We start from the raw sequence: 18,592 nt of genomic DNA, 5'->3' as shown, positions 1-18,592 counted from the left end.
GCCTTGAGGAACCTAATAATTCCATTCTTGTGACATGTGACTAACAGGCAAAAGTATATGCTGGTAGTGAACATGATTTTTTATTTTATGTGTCATGAAATGGCTTTCTATAAAGTTTCCACATGTTGACTGTTTCCACTTTCGTGGCTTTGCATCCTACAATGGCCCAGTATCGCGTGCCTCTTGAATCTCCCACCAGGCAGGGAAAGCCATGAAGAGACATTCATATCCCACAGATCTAAGGTTCCAAAAAGACACTACAATAGTCTTTCTAAGTGTTAGCCCCCTTTTGTTTAGCAACCATCTATCAAAATCAGAGCAGCATGTCACTGATCAAGGGCCTGCTCAGACAATTGATTGACAGTTTCCCTTCCCTTTGCTTCTACTAACCTCCTGAAGGAGAGTGTTTGACACTAATGAAAGTTAGGCACTCACAAACAGCATCATGCCTTCTGTTGTGGCATCGGGAAGTGAAAAATAAACTACACCAGAGGATGTGTTTGAACCCATAGGCTACCATAGACATCTAGTGGCCATAATCCATGCAGGAGAGAGAAATGGTATATCTAGACGTGCCACTGATGCTGCTAGAGCTGCAAGAGGCAGGCTTTAGTTGGAGCTTGGAAGAGGGAAGGAACAATTGTAGGCAAGGATCCTTTAAACTATCTTAAAAAGTAAATTAATTGGTCCCTGTGGGACAAATGTTACCTCAGGGCACAGGAACTGGACCATGCTATTGAGAAAGACAGGTAATGATTCACAAAATGTTTACTATGATTTGTTCAGGGAGTTTAGATAACTACTAGTGGGTCAACTGGTTTCAATTACTCCCAGCCTACAGTGCTGCTTGGATTTGGCAGTGCAAGAAGAAGAAGACCTACTGGAAAGCTGCTGTGTATCTTGGAAGGGGCTGCTTGCCATTGAGAGTCTGACTGTAAAGGCTTCTTTCAGGGATTTCTTGCTGGCTGCAGGACAGGATGGTCCAGACTCTCAATAAGAGTGTTTGCCTTCTGTAGATTACCTTTCCTAAAGTTTGTGAGAGGAGAGAGTAGAAGGCAGTTCATTTTTTCTGGAATAACCAGTGAAACTACTTGAAACTTTGGCTGTAGTCCTCTTTCATTTTAAGGGAATTATTTTACACTTAAATCATGGTCTGGTGTCCATGGAGGTTTGGGAATGTATTGTGCACCAGGGAAGAAAGGTCCTGATGATATTGACATATGTTTTTACTTCTATATCCTAAACATAGGACCCAGTTCACGAAGCTAAATATACATATTCATGTTTTTCATGTGTATATTCACCCATACGCCTAATGGTAATACTCTAATTGTTTGCTGCTCACCACTTCTGAGTAGAGGCTTACACCTCGGAGTAAACAAATTTAATAACTTGATTAAGTTAATTATATGAATATAATTCTTAGTTCATAAAAGTTTCATAAAAGATTTTACAAAATTACTGATCCTCATTACCATTTTATATGTTTGATATTTAATCAATTTCATTAAACATTGTGTATTTTATTAGTTTAAACAAGTGTAAAAATAAGGGATGTCATTTCAATTCACTGCATCAATTGTTTTTTACTGGAGTGTGTTGCAGTACCAGTGGTCAGATCTACTCCAAGGCTGGGCAGGAGGCTGTTTTGACACTTTTAGAGCTGTAGTAACCTTAGAAGTCTATTTTGTGAATTGCAATGAACTTACTCCTTTGTGGTTTTGTTTTTTGTATTAGCATGTCCCTTCAAAACCCTTTCTTACATTTTCTAAATCCCTCACCTTTTTTAGTAATCAGTCACCATCTTCCCATCACTTCCCCTGGTCCTTCCCACATTTACTACTAAATTGCAAGCCTATGTGTGTGGGAAATCTCAGAGGCAGGGGCCACTGGCCATTTGTTTGAGAATTGTATTGTGCTGTACTTGTGTTATACTATTGTGCTACCTTTCATACTACAAAATATAGTGGGGGTTACGACCCTGGCGGCCGGCGGTATGTTGGCAGTAACACTGCCAACAGGCTAGCGGTGTTCCGCCAGCAATTATGACCGTGCGGAATTGCCACGGCCATACCGCCGGCCCCTCCATTTTCCCGCCAGGATTCCGCCTGGCGGTCATAATCCCCAGGGCAGCAGTGCAAGCACCGCTGCCCTGGGGATTATGAGTCCCCAACCGCCGGCCTGTCCATGGCGGTACACACCGCCATGGAAAGGCCGGCGGTAAGGGGACTTGGGGTGCCCCTGGGGGCCCCTGCACTGCCCATGCACTTGGCATGGGCAGTGCAGGGGCCCCCAGGCATAGCCCCGTCGCGCATTTCACTGCCCGAATTTTGGGCAGTGAAATGCGCGACGGGTGCTACTACACCCGCTGCACATCAGCATTGCCGCCGGCTCTATTACGACATTTCTGCTGGGCCAGTGGACGGTAGCACTGTTACCGTCCGCTGGCCCAGCGGAAATGTCATAATAGGGAGACAGAAATACCGCCGGCAATGGCGGTATTCTGTCTCCCGCGGCCTCGGCGGTCTTTTGAAAAGACCGCTGAGGTCGTAATGACCCCCATTGTGTGTATCAGGCCCCATAGCCATTTGCTTCATCTGAGGGAATCTGTGCTATAATGGAGAAAATATATTCACAAATGTTTCCTTTATTACTTCAGTTGGAGTGGTGGGAACGCAGTGTATTGGTGCCAAATACAAATACACTTGGCCATCTTGTGTCTGTTTTTAAGAAACTGTAGTAGTATAAATACTTTATTCAATCATTGATGACCATCAAAGTGCAAATACCATACATCACAGTTAGAAAATATTTCAACGATATAAGCTTAAAAACCTTGTTTAAAAAAATCAATATCCCTTAAAAGGCAAGGAATTTCGCTAGTACACTGTCTTGATTTTCTCGAACCTTAAAATGCCCCCAAACCTCTTATCCTCGGCCAAACTCTTTTTTTCTGGTTACTAAGAACCTGCAAGAAAGAGCATTGAGTTGTGCAACAAAATCGACTGTTGCCAAGATAAATATGATAACATTTTCCAGTTAAATAATAATCAGTTTAGGTTAGAAACTTATGGCGCCTATGCCAAAATGTCAGCAAAAATCTGCTGACTGAGAATACTATTGCTTCTGTTGTATCACATTTTAAAATTCTAAAGGCTTGCAGGTGGTGTGTTATCCCACAGTGCAAGCAGATTGGACTAATCCATTGCCTCTGCAGCTCACTGTGCTCTAAGCATGCAAATAGAACATGGGCTTCGGTCTCGTTTGCTAAACCACATGCAGGGCACAAACTCGAGCTAGTGCCCCTATGCCACCTGATCTTATTGAGAAATGGTTCAAAACATGGGAACAACTTTATCTCCAAGAACCTGCTTGTCAGAGAAACATGGGCATCTATCAAAACTCGTTGCTCATTTATATACTCCCAATAACGGTTTTTGAGCACATGAATATCAACTTTTCATAAACAATCTGGCTCATCCCAAAATCTATCCAGGTTCAGTCTACTAAATCAGTCATGCACTGACTTCATCCAGGGAATGCGGTTGATGTTAGCAGAAATAGTCAACTTTCTTAAGGAGTCCCTATAACGGCTCAGTTTGTTGGTGGACCACAAGTAAACACAGTAGGCTAGGGGCTTTAGAGGCTCCAGATCTGCTATTCTGCGTAGGTTTAGGTTACAAAAAAGGGTGGTCGATGGAATGCTTGCAGGCAACTTTAGGAATTTCCTTACAAATTAATTTTTTATGCAGTAGTTAAACAGTACATCTTTCTGTGTCCCCACAATTCTGCACCAAATAGGGTAGCTCCGTGTGCCTTAGCAGGATAGACTGCTAGGGATGGAGAAACAGATCATGAGCTGGTGGTCTTATGAACCCTTATAATAGCGCTGGAACTATGCTCAGTTGTTAGGGAAGACTTTGTTAACTGAGGCTGCCATTTTAGATCGCTGGTTAGTTTGACCCCTAAGTAGTCAAACGATTTAATCCTTTCCAGTATTTCACTGCCCACTCTGAGTGGCCTTATCCTTGTTCCCTTTTGTCCACAAATCATGTATTTAGTCTTCCCTACATTCAGCTCTAGGCCTCTAGAATTACAGAAATTCATACATTTATCGATGAGGACCTGGAGCCCCATTGGTGATTTTGAAATTATTAGGGAGTCGTTGGTGAAAAGTAAAATAGGAATTTTTACATTATTCACTGTAGGGGGGTCGTTTCTGATAGTCAAAGAATTCTTTCACCACATCGTTCATGTAGAGTGTGAATAGTGTGGGGGCAAATACGCACCCTTGATGTACGCCACATCTCATGGCGAACTTAATGGTCAATTCTCCCCTTTTTCCCCATCGCATCTGAGCATAATTCCTCAAATATAACCTGTTGATCAATGCAAGCGGATTTAGGGGGACCCCCATATTCAGCTGTGTTTGCAACAACGTGTTGCATGGGATAGAATCAAAAGCAGCCATGACATCTACGAAGGCTACATAGAGCCTTTTGTTTGCTAGTAGCACATATTTCCAATATAGGCCCACCAGTATGAAAACCTGGTCCATGGTGTTGGTCTTGGGGCGGAAACCTGCCTGTAAAGGGGTCAACATTTTCTTAACTTCAACCCACTGTAGCAATTTCTCTAGGATTTGTCTGTCAAATCGATGACACTTATTGGTCTATAATTGGAGGGGCAACTGGCGTCCCCTTTTTTGTAGATCAGAATGATCTGAGCATCCCTCCATGTCTCAGGCATAGCCCCTCCCCTAGAGATACCGTTAAATAATAAGTTTATGTAGCTACTCCAGACTAATGTCTCAGATTGGTATGGGCCGCCTTGGATTTTATCAGGACCAGATGCTTTGGCATATTTCAGGGCATTAATTGCTCTGACTGTATCAGCTAGGCTAAACACTACTAGGCCCATCTCTCCTCTTACTTCCTGTCCAAAGACAAACTCCCCTGTGGGTGCTTAGACCTTGTTACATTCCTACTCAGAAGAGCTCTTAGGTGCATAACGAGTAGTAAGATGGGAGACACAATTATCAGGGTTTATATGACAGTGAAGAGGGTTCATATCATTTGACCCTGCTGTGGCTTCCAGAGAGTCAGTGCATCTTTCCTTTCCGCTGCTTTTAACATACCACACCAGATCAGGTCATCCCTCTCTTTTTTTGCAGTGTGGAGAACTCTACCCTCATCGCTAGTGGACGTGGCAACACTGTCCGTTATAGCCAAGGGGGAAAACCTATCTGAGCAGTGTATGGTCTTATTGATTATTACTGTTGGAGAGAGAGGAATGCTTGGCGGGACCATGTCGGCATTAGGAGCCTCAGCTACTTCCATCACATCACAAGGGTTATTAACACTAGGCAATAATGGGACTTCAGCGCCAGCTTGGGCGAGCCTTGCACTGTTCCTTGATTTAATAAAAATGTCAGGGACCTTACATCATGCTCCATTCCTCATCCCTTTAGTCGATTTACCATTCAACAGTGATAAGATTGTCAATATCAGAGAGCGTGCCTCCATCGGCACTCAAGGAGGGCCCCCGGGTTTTAAATGGCATTGGCTTTTTTGGTTTCTTGGCACTGCTTACAGATGACTCCATGTCCCCTGCCTTGTGCTTGCCTATGTTTATCACACCACACTCCTGTGACTCTCCTGATGTACTAGTTACTCACTTGTTGAATGTGCTTCCGACCTTTCGACCTCCTCGCAGCCAGAGGGCTGAATGAGGGTAGGCCCAGCCCCTGCCGGCCGATGACGGATGAAGACAGGTCCGGTCTTGAACCCGGGCACGCGCCGCGGGTGTGTGCCTGCTATATATAGCATCTCCTGACGCTCTTGGCGGCAGCGCGGGCCTCCTGCCGCTCTGCCCGCTGGGAAATGTAGGCAAGTTCAGGCTCCCCCTGGGAGTTCAGAGTTAGCCCATCCCGCACCACGGGTGTGTGCCTCCTGCATATAGCATCTCCTGATGCTCTTGGTGGCAGCGAAGCCCTCCTGCCGCTCTGCCCGCTGGGAGTTCAGAGTCAGTGCGTCGAGCTCCTGTCCTTATAAGGCTTGTTGTTGTTGTGCTCCCAACTGTCTGCTGCTGAACGTCTTCTCCCTGCAGTTGTCTTCTCCTTGTAGCTCCTGATGCACCAACACCTTGGAACGTCCTTTAGTCACTTGAAAGTGTTCTAAGAAGAAGCCCTATCGGTGTAGACCCCAGATAGCGCAGTTTCATCTGTTCCTCGAGTACCTTTCTGCTGTACATGTGAAATGACGGGCAAGTAGTTGAGTGAAACGTGAGGTCCTCTTCCTGAAGGAGGTCACAGAGATGCCGTTCAAAGATCACTACATTGTTGCAGTTGCACTACCGGTGTGAGTGCTGCATTCCGTCATGGTTGCAGTGTATTCCCTCTCCCTACCGGTGTGAGTGCTGCATTCCGTCATGGTTGCAGTGTATTCCCTCTCCCTACCGGTGTGAGTGCTGCATTCCGTCATGGTTGCAGTTTATTCCCTCTCCCTACCGGTGTGAGTGCTGCATTCCGTCATGGTTGCAGTGTATTCCCTCTCCCTACCGGTGTGAGTGCTGCATTCCGTCATGGTTGCAGTGTATTCCCTCTCCCTACCGGTGTGAGTGCTGCATTCCGTCATGGTTGCAGTTTATTCCCTCTCCCTACCGGTGTGAGTGCTGCATTCCGTCATGGTTGCAGTTTATTCCCTCTCCCTACCGCTGTGAGTGCTGCATTCCGTCATGGTTGCAGTGTATTCCCTCTCCCTACCGGTGTGAGTGCTGCATTCCGTCATGGTTGCAGTTTATTCCCTCTCCCTACCGGTGTGAGTGCTGCATTCCGTCATGGTTGCAGTTTATTCCCTCTCCCTACCGGTGTGAGTGCTGCATTCCGTCATGGTTGCAGTTTATTCCCTCTCCCTACCGGTGTGAGTGCTGCATTCCGTCATGGTTGCAGTGTATTCCCTCTCCCTACCGGTGTGAGTGCTGCATTCCGTCATGGTTGCAGTTTATTCCCTCTCCCTACCGGTGTGAGTGCTGCATTCCGTCATGGTTGCAGTTTATTCCCTCTCCCTACCGGTGTGAGTGCTGCATTCCGTCATGGTTGCAGTTTATTCCCTCTCCCTACCGGTGTGAGTGCTGCATTCCGTCATGGTTGCAGTTTATTCCCTCTCCCTACCGGTGTGAGTGGTGCATTCCGTCATGGTTGCAGTTTATTCCCTCTCCCTACCGGTGTGAGTGCTGCATTCCGTCATGGTTGCAGTGTATTCCCTCTCCCTACCGGTGTGAGTGCTGCATTCCGTCATGGTTGCAGTTTATTCCCTCTCCCTACCGGTGTGAGTGCTGCATTCCGTCATGGTTGCAGTTTATTCCCTCTCCCTACCGGTGTGAGTGCTGCATTCCGTCATGGTTGCAGTTTATTCCCTCTCCCTACCGGTGTGAGTGCTGCATTCCGTCATGGTTGCAGTGTATTCCCTCTCCCTACCGGTGTGAGTGCTGCATTCCGTCATGGTTGCAGTGTATTCCCTCTCCCTACCGGTGTGAGTGCTGCATTCCGTCATGGTTGCAGTGTATTCCCTCTCCCTACCGGTGTGAGTGCTGCATTCCGTCATGGTTGCAGTTTATTCCCTCTCCCTACCGGTGTGAGTGCTGCATTCCGTCATGGTTGCAGTGTATTCCCTCTCCCTACCGGTGTGAGTGCTGCATTCCGTCATGGTTGCAGTGTATTCCCTTTCCCTACCGCTGTGAGTGCTGCATTCCGTCATGGTTGCAGTGTATTCCCTCTCCCTACCGGTGTGAGTGCTGCATTCCGTCATGGTTGCAGTGTATTCCCTCTCCCTACCGGTGTGAGTGCTGCATTCCGTCATGGTTGCAGTTTATTCCCTCTCCCTACCGGTGTGAGTGCTGCATTCCGTCATGGTTGCAGTGTATTCCCTCTCCCTACCGGTGTGAGTGCTGCATTCCGTCATGGTTGCAGTGTATTCCCTCTCCCTACCGGTGTGAGTGCTGCATTCCGTCATGGTTGCAGTGTATTCCCTCTCCCTACCGGTGTGAGTGCTGCATTCCGTCATGGTTGCAGTGTATTCCCTCTCCCTACCGGTGTGAGTGCTGCATTCCGTCATGGTTGCAGTGTATTCCCTCTCCCTACCGGTGTGAGTGCTGCATTCCGTCATGGTTGCAGTGTATTCCCTTTCCCTACCGCTGTGAGTGCTGCATTCCGTCATGGTTGCAGTTTATTCCCTCTCCCTACCGGTGTGAGTGCTGCATTCCGTCATGGTTGCAGTGTATTCCCTTTCCCTACCGCTGTGAGTGCTGCATTCCGTCATGGTTGCAGTTTATTCCCTCTCCCTACCGGTGTGAGTGCTGCATTCCGTCATGGTTGCAGTTTATTCCCTCTCCCTACCGGTGTGAGTGCTGCATTCCGTCATGGTTGCAGTGTATTCCCTCTCCCTACCGGTGTGAGTGCTGCATTCCGTCATGGTTGCAGTTTATTCCCTCTCCCTACCGGTGTGAGTGCTGCATTCCGTCATGGTTGCAGTGTATTCCCTCTCCCTACCGGTGTGAGTGCTGCATTCCGTCATGGTTGCAGTTTATTCCCTCTCCCTACCGGTGTGAGTGCTGCATTCCGTCATGGTTGCAGTTTATTCCCTCTCCCTACCGGTGTGAGTGCTGCATTCCGTCATGGTACCTTCAGTCGCATATACTTTTTACTCACGCAGGGGATGGAAATCTAGAGTACCCCAGAAGCACACTGCGCTAAGTGTGTCTCGGGCTGCCGTTAGTGTATCTGTGACGGTGTGATTGCTAGTGTGTCTTACTTCAGATGCAAAGAACCGCAAGGAGCTCTGGGGCAGTTCTTCAGGGAGTCACCGAGTGCACGTGGCTGCTGTGAGAGCGCGCTTCCCTCCCCTCGCGCCAGATCACGGACGCTGCTTCCGATGCACTCTCTCTCCCCACACACTAGTCCCGCTTGTGGCCGAAAGCTGACCCGGCAGCCGAGCCCTGCGGCCTTCTCATCACTCTAAAGCGCGGCCGGGCTGTGTGCAGAGGGCAGCCGTGCCACGCTGGGCCAGATTGTTGCAGCGCCAAGGCGTGTGAATGAAGGCCCGGTGAGGTGGCATTGTAGGAGGCCGGCCGGCGCTGAAAGGGCTTGGATAGTAGGAAGAATAGCTTTTCAAGGGAGCCCGGACAAAAGGTGTGCCCTGGGGAGGCCAGGTCGTCTGCGGATGCAGAACAAACCCAGGGCGCCCGGATTGACGTTCCTGTAAAATCTGTATCAATGCTTGGCTATGTTTAAGTGTTAACTTTTACAAATGCAACAAGGATTGGCAAAGACAACAGGGCTGCCATTTGGCTCCAGCCTTCTAGCAATTCTTGTTTTTTCATTGTTGCTGCAAATGTTTATTGTATGGGAATATGCCATACTCTCAATCTAAAAAAAAACAACATTTGCTACAGGCAAAATACATTTTTGGGACTCAAAATAACTATACATTTCAATAGTACTCCCTGGCACTGAAAGGAACTACTTTGTGTGGGGGTGTATTCCTTATGACATGGTGGCATGCCATAACTCATAGTGAATTCAGCCAATGACTGAAGTGTACTGGTACATTGCCCCTTACTGCATGCCGCAGTGGGTGGTTGAAAAATGTGAGTCTCACCAACCCCAGCATAATGGATGAGGTCTGTCTGAAACCCCTAGAAGAAAATATATTATACACATTATTTTTTGTAAAATCAAAAGGTCCTGGCTGTTACAGACCTAAAAAATTAAATCAGTCTGGCATTGGATGTAAGACTCTTGCCTTTGAAAAATAAAGAGAGAAAGAACGAAATAGAGAAATAAAGAAAGAGAGAACGAAAGAGAAAGAAAGAGAGGAGAGGGCAAAAGAAAGAAAAAGAGAGAACAAAAGAAAGAAAGGAAAAAAGGAAGAGAAAGAAAGAATGAAAGAAAGAAAAGAAGGAAAGAAGACAAGAAAGAATGAAGATAAAAAAGAATGAATGAAAAAGAAAAGACAAAAAAGAAAGAATGAAAAAGAAAAGACAAAAAAGAAACAAGGAAATAAGGAAGACAAGAAAGAAAGAGAGAAAGGAAGAAAGAAAGAAAGAGTGCTTAATACAGAACAGTTACCAATTAATACAATCTTGTATGCTAGAAACAGCAGTAGTCAGAAAAGCAAAGCATTACAAAAAGAATTTACAACAGCATTGGCAGAAGATTAAATCTGCTAAAGAAGCAGTGTAATCAGAAACATCAGGCTCTAAACATAAAGGCAACACTAAAGTAATTATGAAGCACATTCTGGAAGTGAGAGGGACTAGCTTGTGTGTGGATGTGCTCCTTGTGAGAGAGCTAAATGCAGCAACCCAAAGGGAAGTTTAACAGTGGCTTAAGTAGGCTGACCCACTGCCCCATGTTGTATGCTATAGTGGGCGGAAGCAAAATGTGAATTACGAACAACAAACCAATGGATGATGAGAGGTGGCCGAAAGCCCCTACATTTGAGTTCTTTTTCCAGATGTTATTAAAATCAAAAGGTCCTGACTAACGCCAAACCTAAAAAGCAAGAACACGTTCCTAAATATCTCCTTATCCCTGAATCACATTTATTTCATTTGTATTTTATTTTAGTAATTTGCTAAATTGGTTAGGTATTTTTATTATGATTTCGTGATTTTTTTTGTTTACATGGCACAAAAACTTTTCTCCAACAACCAAGGATACGCACAAGATTCCTCGCAGAAGCCTAGTTTTATCTTTATCCTCAGAATTTATGAGCTCCTCAGTACCTTATATCAAGCCTGTGGCTTTGCTCCCTTATACATTAAAAATGCAGTTTTCTTCTCCACGGCTGGGACCGTACAATACAACACACTGTACTGTTTTCAGCAGCTTCACATGATACCTATTTACAACTTGTGATACAGGCAAACATATGAACCTACACTCACAAAACTCTTGCTCCAGACAGACTGTAACTTCAACAACAGCTTTAATGATCAGAAGCGTCTGTCTGTTCACCTTAGCTGAACCCACAGTAAATTGAGGAAAACTTGTAACTGATTGAAGGGAAATGTATACAGTGAATACTACAAACATGTACATAGAAAGAATATCCTAGGCACAACTTCTAAGCACTTCATTTCAAATACCTATATCTGTTAAGGTGGTATTTACGGAGCCCTGGTTACAAATGCCCTGGTGGCTTTGAATGTGCAATTTATCTCACCTGATAAAATCTGACTCCTGGGTTCAAAATTTAATAAACTGCACTTGTTGTGTGTTTTTGCAAAATAAAATCCTGATTTTCCTACTTAAAGCTCCAAAATCCATATGTCAGAAAAATACTGTTCTCTTCCCCTCTTTAAAATTCTAGCAGGTTTGACCTGCTGGAATGTAAAAAGAAAATTGAAAAAAGGGTGTGCACTTTATCACATTTGATGATTACTGGGTGTGGTAAACTTCTCACAACTCGTAACTCCGACCCACAGGCCAACAAGGTTTGAGTCAGGCAAAACTCTGGGACACTCATTATCAGGGCCTAACATTTCTGACACGACTTCAAGGGTGTAGATCTGGAACAAGCCTCCAAATTGCCACATTCCTCTCTCCTGAGATGCTGAACCCGTTCACCCTTTGGAGCATACCCTCAATTTCCATAGTGAAATAAAGGTCTCTGTTGAACATGATTGACGGAAAATTAAAAATCAAGTGCCCCAAGACATGCACGAAAAATTAGAATCGCAATAATTAAGGACACTTTAATACTGGGAGCCTGCGAAACTGGACTCCTGCAGGGTAATTGTTGTAAAAGTTGTGACCTTTATAACTTTGTGACGGTGCCAGGTGAATCAACTTTACACAACGTCTCTTCTGCGTGAAATCCATGCTTTGTGCAGGGCCTTATGTTACAACTGTCCTGCAAAAAGTAGGTTTGTCAGGTGCTTTTACCAGAGGTTCTGCTTGGCCACTGCTAATTATAGTGTGGTAATAGACATATTACTGCCGAGGTTTCATAGACATTCCTAGAGCGTACATTGATGAAATAGGAAGCCAGACGGCCACAGTCTCGATGCAGCTGTAACGCCCAATGCAAATATTTCCTGCCAATGCCTCGGTGTGCTTATCTGCCAAAAATTAGGATGACTTAGAAACAGCCAAACCCCATTCTCCAGTGCTATGTAATTAATGTTGACTTTTCCTTGGCCAAATGGTACTTGAGATGACTCCTCTTCTTCACTTATTTTTTACAGAATTACAAACTAGGAAGGAACAGAGATTCTTTAATGCACCTAATAAAAAAGCCATTTCCAGGCCTTCTCTTGTAATTTGATGCATTTTAGGATGATGTCTTAAGGCTGCCGCCTTGCTTCATCAATAAAAGCTTTGGCCCTTTGTACAAACCTATGCTGTTGACTACCAGAAGTGACAGACTGTGGCAGCTTGTACACTGTGACTAATCGAATTAAATTATACGGGATGCTCAAGTTTTAAACAATACATTTTCTCTGTTGAACATCCACAAGCACTGCATCTCAATGCCTGTTGATTGTTCTAAAAATAAAGCCAATGGAATAAAAGACTGTTATGTATCTCAGCATCACTGTGGTCCTTTACCCAGTGCGCGCGCTATACCACTGGAAATTAAATGAGCCCTTATTGGAAGCCTTTTTATTGCTATTTTCGATCTCTTTGTTATTATGGGTGACTCATCGAATCCTGTCTGTATGTGCTTTCCTCTAAGTTTGCATTATTAATATCTCAAATAAAGCTGGTTAGCATCTATGAAGCCTTTCCCCTGGATACTGGAGCAGTCAGTGATTACAAGGCTTTCTTCATAGTGGGTTCTAACTTTTACCATCCTTCACCACTGTGCCCCCACTGCCACAGTTATTAACTCTTTCCAAGTAGATTACCAAGTTACTTCCGATACACCTTTGACTCTCTCAAGGTAGTGAGGCCGAGCAGTCAAACCTACTCCAGCAGATAGTAGAATTACAATTTAGATACATTCTCCCACAGTAGTCACATGCAACAAAGTCAATATCCAGGAACAGCTATTGCTTATAAAAACATACATGGGTAAGAAGAGGTGCTACCAAACTGCTGAAGAACCACAGGTGCTATCTTTGCCCAGTGTGCAGCTGCTTGCCGGTTAAATTAGGAGTTTCGCCCTCACATGCCGGGGTATCTTCGACAAAAGTGCTTCCACTGGTGCAGTACAAGCATGTTCATCAACAATGTAATGCGGGTGGGCCATCATGTCACAGTTGGTAATACTTTTTGTTCCCAATAAAGAACCCCCCCCCCCCCCGCCCCACCAATGTGGAATTTATTTTTCTGGAATAAAAAGCAGATGTTCCGGCCGATCTTAGATGTTTTTTTTACTACTGCACGAAGGCCATTTCTGAATATTGCTTCCTACATCTCCTGTGCTCTTCCATTGTAGATTCGGACAGGAAATCATGGATGTCACAAGACCTTCCATAAATAAGATGGGTTTTCTGTCTTCTACCTACCAGCATGCCTATGGCAGATGGGCCACAAGCTTGACTAAAGCCTATTCTATATGTGTTAAAATGTATCAATTATTTCATGATATGTTTGCTTTGTGCCTTGATTTCTCAGAGAATGGAGACCAAGTAACAAGATTCTACAAAAATCTCTATCACTAAAACATTCACCACCCAAAAATGTTCTGATGTTTTCAACTGACAATGATGCAGGTTTTATAGTGCCTGAGAACTCATTTTCAAACGCAGTCTTCCAGGGTCCATTTACCCCAAGTATGAGTAAGCTTATTTCCTGGCAGATCCACAGGCTGAGCTGTCAAGCAGTAAAAACTGTTTTTGTCAATCCTTTGACTGGTAACTGAAGTAAGGGGAATCACAGAGACCTCCAACTACCACTTAAGAATCATTCAGAACATCAGACACTCCTGGTTGGGATCTGACATGAAGAATTTATTTCAAGCCATGGTCATATCCAGACCCTACTACTGTAACACCCGATTTACAGACATCCAGCTAGTGATTTGATAGCAGTTCCCTAGCCTGCTGCTTGTTCTATCTCAAACCAAAAATATTTGACCACATTGCGTCATTACTGGCCTCAAAGAAATGGGTGTCTCTAGAGGTTTGTTGTACTTGAAGATTTGTCTGTATCACAAAGAGGGCACTGCATACGGAAACCCCTGAATATTTCCTTAACAAACTTAATTTGCTTGGGGAAAGAATACATTAAGTAGGAAAACCCTACCACACCTGAGCCTTCTCATGTTTAAGAAAAATCCCACCTTTAGGTATATATTCTTAAGGCAATGACCTCCATATCTGGAACTCAGCACCAAGTAAGATTTGTGCATCATGGCCAGAGTGCAGAATTACCTGGAGATTAAATGTTGAGATTGTATTGCAAGTATTTGTGACTAAGAGCCATTACTGTAACCAAAGTTATGTGTTTTCCACCTGTGCTATACAATTTGTCTTGAAGCATACTGGCACCATTAAATGGGCCAAGAGAGAACTATAAAACCTAAAATAAATAATTGAGGAGCTGGATGTAGATTCTTTCTTCCTTCCAGAAGGGCATAAGGTCTGTGGAAAGGAAACCCACAGGAAGAATGTCACATCAGCAAAGGGACGATGAAGGTGAACCCCCATCCTGTGCTGCAGTCACCATGTCCTTGAGAAGGACACCCTTGATACAGAACATGCCCACCCAGTTAAGAGCACATTCACTCCACATAGGTCCCATACACATGACACAAATCATCAACTACACATTGGGGAAGTGAGAACCCCAATTATGGGGAGCTAGATGGTTTCTACATCGAAAAGACTTCTATCACAAGAACTTATAATATACAGAATCAAATTACTAGAATATTTCTGCTATGGGCGGTTAGCCTCCCCAGAGAGTAGTAAGATGAGAGTTCTCTCCCACTACCATGGAAAAGGATATACATTTGTGTGCACATCAAGGGGCATATTTACAAGAAACTGGGACATTGGTCCTGATGCACCACTTTTCTTGCGTCATCTCTACCCCACCTAACGACACCATGGTTGCACCGTATTTACAATATTGATTAAAATGGGTGCGTCATTTTAACGCCTGCTCTGAGCAGGCATTTAAAATGACCGACAAAATGTTGCAGTGAAAAGTAAATTTCACTGTGCCATTTATTGTTCCTCCCTGTGTCAGAATGCCCCCTTGTATACATTATGCCTGATGATGCAAGAGCTTGCAAAGTGGCGCAATGCAGGCATTGTGCCACTTTGTAAATACGCCGTGGGGGAAAAGCCAGCTTAGCCATGCCTTAACGTAAAAAGAATTACGCTATGGCAGCGCAAGGTGGTGCTTGGAGCTTGTAAATATGACCCCAAGTCCCACAAGAACAGAAAGTAAAGTATTGACCCACAGGCTCTAGCACTACCACTCTACTTTTAGACATATGTGAGCATGTGAGATGTCAAAATGTCATCGTTCACACTGCAAGAGAGCTGATGACAACGAAGTGGGCTGAGTCATTGTTCCATACTGATGCTGTGGTGGGTGGAAGCAAAATATAAAACAAATCTGGGTGAAGAGAGCAGGTCCAGGGGCCCACGTATATTTATGCACGTCTCTAGCAGACCTAAAAAAGTTTTTTCTTAGCAGATCATAAAATATTCTCGGCATTAAGTAGAGCAGCCTGTTCACAGCTCTGTACATACGAAGGCCAAGAACCTCATGGAATAACCCCACGTTCTCCAATTAAAAACCTTTGTAATAGAAATAAAACATGGGCGTTTATTAGGGTACCCTGTTTATTTACAGATGCCATTCTGTACCCTTTTCTCAGCCCTTCATCAGCAAAAAGGAAGCTCTTATGGGCTAAGGATGGGGCAAAAGATAAGGCCCTTGATGTCATGAGGTGTCCAAGGGGGTATAATTATTTTTTTTGGAATTTTTTGGAATTTTGGTGAGTTGATGTCTATGAAAAAGACATGAATTTAAAAATAAGTAAAGGAGAACTTTAATAGGAAGAGTTGGCAGAATGCAAACAATGTTAATTGCATTGCTGTCCCAAAGAAGGAGGACCTTTGAAACTAGTCTGGCGCTACAATCTTTCCAGTACCACATGTGACAAAGCGCTTACCAAAGGAATGAAAGCCAGCAGCATTGCAACAAGTCATGTGGCCACTGGGGTCTTAAGGCCATATCTGAATGGGGTAGCTGCATGATACGATGAGCATCTAGGCAATCGATATGTAAATACACAACAGAATACCTAGACACCGTACAAGGCATATTTCTGCAATAGTCTCTTCTATGGCAGTCCAACATTTAACATTTCCAATTTTCTATCTGTGTTTTCTTTAGTTTCAGTGGAAACCTCTTTCTCACATCAATTCCCCCTTTATTCACAGTTCTATTTGTTCTGGTTATGGTATTGGTGTGACTCTAGGCACATTTAGGAATTTCAATACTTGATTTTATTTCATATCATTGGTATCGCGCTGGACTAGTAATGTGTCTCTGGAAATGTTCCTGTTCCCTCCATCTGATGCGACTCTCAGACCTACTTTTAAGTAGTGCAGGATGCCACGTCTATGATCAGACCAAACAACTAAGACCAATCAACACTCTCCACTCTCCTGTTGATGCCTCTCAATGTGTGACCACAACCCTCAGGACCATCTTCCTCTCCTAGGGGGAGTCCAGCTCAGCAATGATCGCGATCCTGCACTCCTTGATACCTGAACGTCTTACATTTTAGGCATAAATTGATCAGTATCAATGTTTGGATGTGAAATATTAAATCATTCAAACGTTAATCTTCAGTATCAGCCTTGACCTTAATGTATAGCATATAATGGCTGTAGCAGGTTGGCAAAATATATTTGAGACATTGCAATATCTCAGGTGTTCCTTCAAAATTGATTAACAATAAAGGGAAGAAAGTAACAATAATACTTATGTCGATGCCCTGAATTCGCGGATAATGGTAACGTCTTATAATAAACTTTACACATCACAGTAGCAACTTGATAGTTCATTGGGTAAATTTATTGCTCAAAATGGGAGATTTTCACCTGACGTGAATAATTTAAATAGAGGTGAAAGTAATGTGTCATGGGTGTGGAAGAGTTTTGTGACTCATGGTGGCCAGTTTCTCCACTCAGGTGGTCCATACTCCTACTTCTTAATGGTCCTTATTTGAAACATTGTTTACTTGAGCAGAAAGAGTAATTAGAAAATTTGAATTGCATTTAATTGTAAGAGGTTGTGGTCTCAAGCCAGCTCTTTTTCATTTTTCTGTCATTTTGTATTGTCATTCCCAAAATTAATGTTTTGTTAATTGATCATTGAGTACAGTTTGCAAACTTGCTCTCTAATAGAATTTTCAATTTTTCATTCCAGGTCTAAGAATACGCCTCTTTAACTTCTCAATGAAGCTGCTCTCCTGTCTCTTGTACATCGTTCGTGTTTCACTTGATGATCCTACAGAAGGAATAGGGTGGTAAGTTGTGCTTTTATGGCCATGTACAGAAATATTACATTTTGCTTTAGAACCCTTAGACCGTGATCATGAATGGGACAGTTTCCTAATGCCTGTGCAACTCTGGTTAGCAAAGGGTCAGAATTTTGTGCTGTGCAGAGGTTCCCACGTCCATGAAACTACATTTCAGCAAATCAAGCCTGCTGGCAAGGAGTGCTTCACAACATGGGCATCTCCAGAACTTTTTTTGGAGGTGTGGGGGTGCACCCACTGTGACCTGTCTGCCACGGTCCATGGCATCCCGGGCTGTTTCTGGCAGGGGCTGCGGCAGCCATAGTGTTGCGCTGCACTGTGAGCATCCACACCGGGCTGTACTTAAATCTGGGTTGGGGGTGGGGCAAGCTTCCCCTTGTGGACGCCCATGCTTCTTAGGGTATCTCTGCCACCACAAATCAGATGGACCCCAATGGGCATTGTAAGGATATAGGTGTTACTATTAGCTCACTTTGGGCCAGATGTATCAAAAAAAACTTTTGCGATTCGGTAATAGCAATTTTTAAGAAATCGCTATTTCTGAGTCGCAAAATGGTATGTATCATATTTGCGATTTGGTAATAGTGATTTCTTAAAAATCGCAAATGCTATTACCGAATCGCAAATTGCGGTACCGGCCCCATTCGCACCTATGGGCCTGTAGCCCATATTTGTGAATTTTTTGCATTTCCCAAATTGCGAATTCCTAAGTGGAATTCGCAATTTTGGGAAATGCAAACCCCAGGGTGCTGGGGGCCTAAGGCCCCCTCTGCTGCACCCCAATAATTTTTTTAAAGACAGGTAATGCGCACACATGCCAAAGGGGCATGGGAGCGTTACATGTCAATTTGAAAAATGTATTTTTAATGCATGTTGGACTTTTGCTTATGCAGGGTCATCCCCAGTCTTTTTGCCTCCTGCCTCCTGTTTTTTTCTGACCTGTTGCTGTTGGCTTTTCAACTCTGAGCACTTTACCACTGCTAACCAGTGCTAAAGTGCCTATGCTCTCTGTGTAAAATGTGTACGTAATTGGTTCTCCATGATTGGCATATTTGTTTTACTGTTAAGTCCCTAGT

The 18,592-nt window shown here is 44.2% G+C and overlaps 1 protein-coding gene across 5 annotated transcripts in view; it reads left to right on the top strand.

Moving 5' to 3' along the window:
- KCNT1 (potassium sodium-activated channel subfamily T member 1) overlaps positions 1–18,592 on the top strand; it is a 1,355,573-nt gene that overhangs the window by 778,435 nt on the left and 558,546 nt on the right. For all 5 annotated transcript variants that reach the window (XM_069241642.1, XM_069241641.1, XM_069241643.1 and 2 more), the window contains exon 4: positions 17,405–17,504. In XM_069241642.1, the coding sequence (XP_069097743.1) occupies positions 17,405–17,504 (100 nt within the window). The remainder of the gene's footprint in view (positions 1–17,404; positions 17,505–18,592) is intronic.

The sequence above is a fragment of the Pleurodeles waltl genome, chromosome 6, assembly GCF_031143425.1.
Source record: "Pleurodeles waltl isolate 20211129_DDA chromosome 6, aPleWal1.hap1.20221129, whole genome shotgun sequence".
Taxonomy (NCBI): domain Eukaryota; kingdom Metazoa; phylum Chordata; class Amphibia; order Caudata; family Salamandridae; genus Pleurodeles; species Pleurodeles waltl.
Note: the sequence above shows the minus strand (reverse complement) of the source record. Positions and strands in the feature narration are given on the sequence as shown.